Source organism: Brachyistius frenatus, unplaced genomic scaffold, assembly GCF_029030835.1.
Source record: "Brachyistius frenatus isolate BFR_SWC_R1_liver_20210118 unplaced genomic scaffold, ASM2903083v1 Contig_8, whole genome shotgun sequence".
Classification (NCBI taxonomy): Eukaryota; Metazoa; Chordata; class Actinopteri; family Embiotocidae; genus Brachyistius; species Brachyistius frenatus.
Window position 1 is genome coordinate 6,002,670 of NW_027210607.1, and position 9,992 is coordinate 6,012,661.

The 9,992-nt window shown below is 36.7% G+C and overlaps 1 protein-coding gene across 1 annotated transcript; it reads right to left on the reverse strand.

The window, feature by feature from the left end:
• Positions 1-622: 622 nt before the first annotated feature.
• On the reverse strand, positions 623-8,510 carry LOC138616070 (interferon-induced, double-stranded RNA-activated protein kinase-like). The gene is made up of 14 exons (XM_069690100.1): positions 8,431-8,510; positions 5,042-5,174; positions 4,785-4,927; positions 4,621-4,699; positions 4,089-4,132; positions 3,932-3,995; positions 3,247-3,320; positions 3,020-3,139; positions 2,768-2,902; positions 2,484-2,694; positions 2,164-2,298; positions 1,468-1,569; positions 1,259-1,318; positions 623-902 (listed from the first exon to the last, which is right to left on the reverse strand). Exons 1-14 carry the CDS (start codon positions 8,502-8,504, stop codon positions 765-767), a joined length of 1,512 nt encoding a protein of 503 aa, XP_069546201.1. The 5' UTR covers positions 8,505-8,510; the 3' UTR covers positions 623-764.
• Positions 8,511-9,992: the final 1,482 nt, after the last annotated feature.

The following is a 9,992-nucleotide window of genomic DNA, read 5'->3' on the forward strand; positions in this document are numbered from 1 at the left end:
CATTTTATTAAAGAATGGGACAAAGGGTGCCCATGTTACCATTACAACATTTAAAAAAATAGTTTTGTTTAATTCTCAACCACAGCATCAGTGTTGACGGTAGCAAAGAAAGCACGTGTATTGTTATTGTTTTTGGTAATTATGTCAAAGAAGGACTGCCTTGCATTTCTCAGTTCCAGATTATAACTGCGAAGTCTCTCTTTATAGATGTCACAGTGAACCTGGAGATTTGTTTTTTTCCAGCTGCGTTCAGCTTTTGGAGACTCTCTTTTCTCTATTCTGACCAGCATGGCATTTATCCAAGGAGACTTTTGCTTACCAGAGACAACCTTCACTTTAGTGGGTGCAATGGGATCAATAACATTTTTAACTTTAGAATTGAAGTTATCTGCAAGCTCATTGACTGAGATGCAAGAGAGGGCTGGTGTGGAGGAGAACTTCTGAATAAATAGTTCACTGGTGTTTTCAGAGATGCAAGGCTTTGTCACAACCTCGATTTTGACACTTGTGTGAAAAGAGATAATAAAGAAAGAAAGAAAGAAAGAAAGAAAGAAAGAAAGAAAGAAAGAAAGAAAGAAAGAAAGAAAGAAAGAAAGAAAGAAAGAAAGAAAGAAAGAAAGAAAGAAAGAAAACAGAAATAATCAGAGAGTGCAACATCAGTCACAACAACCTTGGAAATGTTTAGACCTTTGGTGATTAGATCCAGAGGGGGCCTTCTGTTGTGTCACATGCGGAGTCAGACCATAATAATCAAGAACTGCTACTCATTTAGTACAACAACCACGACGTTTAATTTCTTCAGTGTCGAATCTGCAAGCATACTCTTCCAGGTCTGCCTTCACCTTACTTGCTTCAGGTCGATCTTCTGGCTTCGCACTCAGCATGGACTTTATATAGATGTACTGGAGCAAAAACAAAAAGAAACAATAAAACAGCAGCTAAAAATTTCATTACGTGGCATTGTTTAAGATGTCAACCAATCAAACCATTTCTGAAGCTCTAGTCTGTAGTATTTCCCAATAAAAGGTAAATAATTTAAATACTGAGAGGTATATCCTCAAATACTGTCATCTGTCCTTCCTGATGTTGTTCATTATCCACATCAATCTTGTAGGCTCTTTGAAACTTGGCAAATGGCCTACTGCAGTGACACTGATATGTCAGCCTTCCACCTCCTCAAGGGATAAAACGATTCAGTAAACCAGCACAAGTAGAAAATACTGACACATAAAAATCCACTGAGAAAATGTTGACGTACCTCTTTAATAAAGTGTTTAAATCGAAGAGGAAGTTCCTGTTTTCTGATGTTTTCCCAAATCTGAAATTCATGCCGTGATAAAAAGAGAATGTAACTGGCTTGGCACACCTGGCATGTTGCTCAATTATGGTCTGAGCATTTTGATCAATATTTAAAAACACCTGAGGTTATTAACAGCCATTGTTGAAACCACTGACAAAACAACTCACCTTCTCTTTTTCATGATATGTGTACATTTCCCAGAGAAGCTCAAAGTAGATCAAACCCAAAGGAAATATGTCAACATTTCTGTCGTAGTTCTTCTCGCTCTCCTGTTGTAAAATAAGAAAACAGAATCAACTTGGGAATGAGTCACTTTAATGTCTGGTTTTAATCAACATGATTAACTAAAATATAACCAGTTACGTCATGAAGTCACTATGCAACTCATTCAATCATTAAAGCCTCTTTCACTTCTATTCAGTGGGAAAACTATGAAGCACTGAAGCAAGATAATACACTGAGTTATGACATTGTGCTCTGAACAATACGATTTCATTCAATACAATAACAATAAACCATTAATCAACACTTTTCACATTTTGGTAAATCAAGACTTTAAAAAGCAAAAATATAGGTTTAAGGTTCCCAAACTTTTCAGATCATGTGCCACTATGTACCAGACCAAATTTCCCAAGTACCACCTCCATCTGCAAATACCAACAGTTCCTGATGGCGTCAAGCTAATGAAGCCTTATGTTGTACATGGCTAAGCAAAAGCAACTTTTATTTCTAAATGTTTGTCTGTAATAGAATTAAATTAAATGACCATCTATTGGACTTGGGCTAGTTGGAGTGCAATTATTAGGCCTGTTAGGCACTGACATAGAAGACTGGAAAGTTAATGTCAACACAGCTGACCTCACCTGCTCAGGTGCCATGTAAGATGGTGTTCCCTTCACAGTTCTCTCCATCGGCTTTGTGTCATCATTGTCAGCAATGACCAGACCAAAGTCTCCAATCTTTACTTTTCCGTCCTGGCCAAGCATGATGTTGGAAGGCTAACCACATAAAACAAACAAACAAACATGTGGCTCCATGAATAATGTGCAGTAAAATATATTTCAGGGTTTCTACAGGTACTTCAATAAGTAAATTTAGGACTTTTTATAACATATACAATAGTGTTAAACAACCTGTTTATACACAGGCCTGTGTGCTGCCTCCAGAGAGCTTGTTATCTCACCTTCAGGTCCCTGTGGATCAACTTCTTGGAGTGAATGTACTCGACTCCACTGACTATTTGCTGCATGATGATCAGACTTTCTTTGATTCTAATGAAGTATGGCTGAGATTTTTTCATATTCTTCTCATCTATCCAGTCACTCAGTGTTTTGTCACAAAACTCCATCTGAATATGGAGCCACTGATAAGGTGAATCACTGGAAGACCTAGAACAGATAGAAAAGATAAAATGGTCAAATTCTATACCTTTGGTAAATAATATTTTAATAAGGGGATGAGTCTTACTGCGAAGAGCTGGAGTTGTTATCTGAACTGTCCGGCTGATATCCTGAATCCTCAATCCAACACGAGTAGTATCGAACAATGTTAAGGTGTTCCAAATCCGATAATGCCTTCGCCTCTCGTAGAGCTTTTCCGATCCTGAAGGAAAGAAAATGAATCAATTAAAACTTTCAGCTTGTTTTGGATTATTTCTATGCCAAATAGACTATGAAATGCATGCTGAAAACAAGAAACATTCGTGAACACATAACTTACTCTCTGCAGCGGACAATCTTCATTGCGTAATACTTGTTCAGCAGTTTATGTTTCACCTTGAGGACTCGACCGTAGCCTCCTTCACCGAGGAGACATACGCTTTCAAATTGTGACTTGTTACTGTTGAAGGAAATGTCTTTCTTATTGAATAATTTTTTTTAAAGCAGACAAAACATAAAACATCATAAGAAATATTATTAAGTGACAATGTTGCAGTTTTTCCATACCTGAAGATTTCAGTATCATTTAAAGTCATCTCACTTGGAGTGTTTCCCGTATTTATTTCTTCAGAAAGCGGATCCTTAATAAATAAAAAAAAGAAACAGAAATCATGATTTCGAACTTAAATGGCAAAATAAACGCTCAATTTATGTATCAAAATGATTCAAATCTCCATCACACTCACAATAAATCACTGCTGTTTTGCAAAATATTTTCAAAATTTGCTACGATTCCAACATGATATAAAAAAATGTTTAGCTGCATTTCTGATGAAATATCATGTACTTTAGGTTCAGACTAAGTCTGAATAAAATGTATGCTCTTTTGGGAAAGGGATTTTGTTCCCTGCTAAATTGGAAAAATTATAGAAAAAACTAGCAGGCAAATTTAAGCAACATTTTAGAGACATATCAAATTACTTGAAAACGGTGAAGGTGAGAAGATTAGTGGAAGTGAATACTGTAGTCATAAAATTCTCATGTTGGGTTCCCAGTATTCCCTCTGGACCCATGAGCCCGACAAACGTTTTTACAATATCTCAGTACTTTACCTTTTTGAAGGCTGCAATTGTACATCTTGATTCCACACAGTCATGAACATGAGGCTTTTTTTTAGAGGCGCAACTCAAAAGAGGATTAGAGAGTGGATTTTTCTTTCTAGTATTAGATAGATTGAAAGGTAAGAACAAACCTGAACTTTGGGATGGTTCGATAAAGTCCTTGCCACACTTTTTGATTCAATGTTACAGACATCCCTCGGAAAATACAAAGGGAGATATTAGTAAACATTTTGACAGATGAAATACCATCGGTCAGTGAGTTACAGTGAGGTTTGTTGTGTGTACCACCTGGCTGATGCACCATCATCACATAAAGCTGAGCTGGAAGACACCTGAAACACAAATAAGAAGTCATAATGTAGCATCTTTCACAGTCATTAGCAACTTAGCTGGAGTTTTCAGGATAATAGTTTATGGCCAGGACTTTCAAAATAATAAACTGGTTATCAGTATAGTTCTGTAGAGCAACAGATTTAGTGACCCTCTTAAAGCTTAACAAAAAATGTCCATTGAGCATGGAGACAGATTACTATTTTTACTTATGAAAACCTTTTTTGAATATATTCAAAAAACATTTTGTTTGGTTCCATTGACACCAACTCTCACATTCAATGTACATTTTTTGAAATGTTACAAATTAGAATGAAGCCTGTAAATCTTTGATAGATTTCCTTATTTTCAAAAAGATACCTTGATTGTTTGCAACATAATCCAATTTCCATACTTTATAACAAGCACCTCAGTGTATCTTTTGGAGCCAGGAGTTACTGGCGTGTATCATGACTTCCGTGTTTTTATTGCCACATATTTCTTCATTTACCAGCTTGGCTGCTTCCTCCTTAGCTTCCCTCTTTGTTGTCCCAGAGGAAGCTGGGTACTCTTTATCATCAAACACGAATCTAAAATTACAAAAACTTTATTTCACACATTTAAAATGGTGACCAAACAACTACAAATGGATGATAATGGATTGTGGAGACTTACAGGTCAGAATTATTTGGTTCAAATCTGGTTGACCTCGAGGGCTTAGTGGGTGCCCTATTCTTCTGACCATGTTCATTGAGGCATGACCTAAAGTTAAGTTTAGAGATATTTTGCTGACAAACTGGCCCTGCTGCCTTTTTTTCCTGAAAGAAAAACACAAGAATTATTTGCAGCTTCTGCCATCATTCAGAATAAACCAACTAAACATGTTCTGTATATGGTCACATTTGCACCATTTTAACAAGGACGAGTCTTACCGCTGGTCCTTGATTTTCTTTGGTGTTCAAAATCATCATGGCACTTTTAGCTGCATTCTGCTTGGCTTTCTTCACGCTAACCCCCACACCCACAGTCAAGCCTTCACCATTCAACACAGCCCTCATGGTGACACTGATGAAGAATTAAAAACCTTTAGTAAACATTATGAATTTATTTAGGATTTAATTTTTTTCAGAAAAAGAGCCTTCAGGTTTGGTAATAAGGATGAGCTGTAAAGGGCGGTCCGACTGGAGTTTATGATGCAACAGGATGCTGGAGATCTTCCAACAGTCTGTTGTCAGTCACAAAAGCTGCACTTCCGTCAGTGCCAGAGGTGTGAAAGTGTTTAATAACCCAATCCATGTTACTACAAAAACCACACACACCACTGACTTATATATACAATATAATATTATGAAGTATGATTTAAAAAAAAACCCAACATATTAAATATGGAACCACATACACAATGTGAACAAATACTATGTACAAAATGTAAGTAGGAAGTCTGCTCTTTATGCTGGCTTCTCTTGTAGCACACCGTATCCTTGGACAGGTTCATGTGAGCTGATCTTCCCAAGGAGAACCAGATGTTTTTCATCTACAAAATGGCATTGCATAAAATGAAAATTCAAGTAATCACAAAGATTTTAGGTTGGCAAATCATGTTGAATTATTGTTAAATGAGGTCTGATCATTTCTACACCAATACAGTCCCTATTTAAAAAAACAAAAAACGATATTCACTGTGTGATATCAAAAGATTTTACAGCTTATACTTTTACTGTATGTTAGCCTATTTTCTGGCTATATTTAAAATGAATGATGTTACTTTTTATGTCTATCACAGTCACCCTGTCTCCTAGAAATTACACTTATAGGCTATTTCAAAACTATACTCAAAATTACATTGTAGTGACAAAGTAATCACTGGCTGGATGATGTTCAGTAAGATTCTTTTAGTGAATGAACCACGACACACACAAAAAACAACTCTATCTCATTAAACATCACACACCTGACTTACACAGGGCAACCTGCAGTTGCTGGCCTACACTTAGACTCCAGTTGCATATGCACAATATATTAGCCTCTTAACCCGCTCCAGTGATTGTTAAAATCTTTTACAAACAGAAAAATAAAAAGATATTGCAGCTAACATTTACCATTTGTCATGTCTTTCATTTGATCCCGTCTTCTCACCACCTCCTCCTGCTTGTGACAAGCGCCGCCGTTGTGGAGTCTACAGCTACACCTGTATTCCCGGGCTGCATCTTTGAGAATATCCTCATTTATATAACAATAATCCGACATATTGTGGGCTATTATCGGGTCCGTCATGAGTGGGATATCTTCCTCCTCCAACTAACTTTCCTCGCCATGATTTGCGCTGAATCGGTAAGGAACTCGAGGTGCCGTCACCTCCCGGGACGGTCATATATTCCGAAACGAGCTCGGTCCAATCAATGAATTTAAAAGCCGTGCGATGTCTTCCTCACGGAAACTCATTGATCCGAGCAGGCGATCCTCCTCTGTCAACCACAGCTGTCATTCAGCCTCGTCAATGAACAGGTGTTTGGGGAAAACTTTCCGTCCTCGCATGATGTTTACGAGCTTCAAAACTGTACTTATCATTTAAATTTTGATTTAATGACGACATCGTTTTAAAACGGAGACTTGATTTATTTAGATCATTTTGATGCCTCACTACACTGTTTTAATCATACATATACAGTGTATTGTATATATCATTCATTGCCATTTGTTCACATGTGCACTTTCACTTTTATTTAATTGATTTATTTATATTACTGATGTACATATTGTTCAAATCTTTATTTAACATTCAGTGTTATCTATCTGTCTGTCTGTCTATCTATCTACCTATCTATCTACATATCTATGTACATATCTATCTATGTACATATCTATCTACATATCTATGTACATTTCTACCTACATATATATCTACTTATCTATCTATGTACATATCTATCTACCCATCTATCTACATATCTATCTATCTATCTATCTACATATCTATGTACATATCTATCTACATATCTATGTACATTTCTACCTACATATATATCTACTTATCTATCTATGTACATATCTATCTACCCATCTATCTACATATCTATGTACATATCTATCTACATATCTATGTACATTTCTACCTACATATATATCTACTTATCTATCTATGTACATATCTATCTACCCATCTATCTACATATCTATCTATCTACATATCTATGTACATATCTATCTACCTACCTACATATCTACCTATCTATGCACATATCTATCTACCCATCTATCTATCTATCTATCTATCTATCTATCTATCTATCTATCTATCTATCTATCTATCTATCTATCTATCTATCTATCTATGTACATATCTATCTATGTACATATCTATCTATCTATCTATCTATCTATCTATCTATCTATCTATCTATCTATCTATCTATCTATCTATCTATCTATGTACATATCTATCTATCTATCTATCTATCTATCTATATATCTATGTACATATCTATCTATCTACATATCTATCTATCTATCTATCTACATATCTATCTATCTATCTATCTATCTATCTATCTATCTATCTATCTATCTATCTATGTACATATCTATCTATCTATCTATCTATCTATCTATCTATCTATCTATCTATCTATCTATCTATCTATCTATCTATCTATCTATCTATGTACATATCTATCTATCTACATATCTATCTATCTATCTATCTACATATCTATCTATCTATCTATCCCCCCCCCCCCCCCCCCCCCCCCCCCCCCACACACACACACACACACACACACACACACACACACACACACACACACACACACACACACACACACACACACACACACACACACACTATCTATCTATCTATCTATCTATCTATCTATCTATCTATCTATCTATCTATCTATCTATCATATCTATCTATCTATCTATCTATCTATCTATCTATCTATCTATCTATCTATCTATCTATCTATCTATCTATCTATCTATCTATCTATCTATCTATCTATCTATCTATCTATCTATCTATCTATCTATCTATCTATCTATCTATTAGAAAGTTCAGTTGTTACTTACAAGTTTTGGGGTTGTGGTGTTATTCATGCGTTACTGGGACATTCAAATAAAACAGTACGAGTTCACATTATTATGCTTTTGCCACATTAGTGTCACAAAGGTGATCATGTTTTAAAGAAAGTGTTATCGGTGCCACGGCACAGAAGACTTAAAACATCAGGACGTCGTTGTGGTGTTAGCAGTTGCATGTTGCAGTGCTTTCTACGGAAAGGCTCAGGGGCCGCCGTGCAATGAAAATGCCGTCTTTGCTCACCTTTTTTGAACGTCGTCAGGTCCCGCGGAGACGAGCTCAAACTTCAACTCCGAGCCGGTCCTCTGTGCGTACATCTTTAGTTGTGCTACGTACTTTTTCTTCCCCATCTCAACTTTAAAAAATAAATAAATAAAAAAACCCGAGTGGGTGCACAGATGCTGAGTTGGACGATGAACGGTGTTGTTACGACGCAATCAAATTGTGCGCACAACTTTTTTTTTTTGGTTAATTTAAAGTTCCCTCACATTTCTATTGGTCATGATTGGTCCACGCGTGACGACGACTTCTTCTTTCCAAGTTTGTACTGGATACAGTTGAGGTATCACCGCGTTACCGCCACCTGCTGGAGTAGGAAGTAGTGCCCCATAGAAATACATAAATAAAAGTATTTCTATAAAGTGCACGGTTACAGCCCTCTACTCCAGGGGTGGGCGATTAACTTTCCCAAGGGGCCTCATGAGAAACTGGGACTGCTGTGGAGGGCCGGACCAATAGGCTGAACTCAATTCTGCTCAATATTAATTTGATCTCTATAAAAAGCAGTAAATTGTATGGTTTTTATTAGCTGCTACTGGTAGTAGTAGATGTTATAATTGGACTATTAAAATGTGGTGCAAGCATTGTAAAAATGTCAACATTATATCACTATTCAATCAACCTTCACAAAAAGATTTTGAAAATTAGCATATTTCTGCAGTATTTCAAAGGCCAGCATTAAATTAACTTTATAGAAAAATGTAATAAGTGCTACTGATATTTTGTTTGTAGTGTAATTACCTCATTTGCTGTTTTTCAGTTATTAGTTTTTGTTCAGTGAGAGAAGGGTTTGGTATTTTCGGGTGTTTGTTTGAATCCCAAAAAAACTCTGAGATCTCAGAAAACAAAGTGCAAATAAAATTGGATCCTTTAAGTTCCTCGGATTTTGTTCCTACCGCCCATTGACAGGTCTCATTTAGCCTCAATTTCAAACAATACACTTGGCAATCAACATACTTTTATAACATATACAGTAACTTAAAAAAAAATTCAGCACACACACACACACACTGTTATGTGCTTCCCTCGCGCGAGGTCAGCAGCGATAACTGTGCTTCCGTCAGTTTCATGGCTTCATCAGCCGCCAGCGGTGGAGGCTAAACAGCTCCTAACAATGACCATAATTCATTCACATCATACAAAACGTTGTTATCCTGACTCGTTTTTACTTTGCTATGTTCCTTAATGTAAATTACACACAGTTCTCGGACACAACTTGGTTAACAACACTCGATATCTCTTGGGAATCTCAAAATGTCGTACTTTGCTCCAAATCTTGTCTGCCTCATGCACCAGCCTCAGCTGTCTCACCTGGTCTCCGGCAGGTGAGTGCGTGATTCACAGAGTGGGAGGGGCGGATAAGGGCTCTCATGATGTACACTTATTTACGTTTGATTCCTAATTTACCATTGACCTCACGTGGGCCGGTCAGGGACAGCCAAAGGGCCGGATGTGGCCCGGGGGCCGTACAATGCCCAGGTCTGCTCTACTCCATTATTGATTATGTATTTGAAACTGAAATTAGT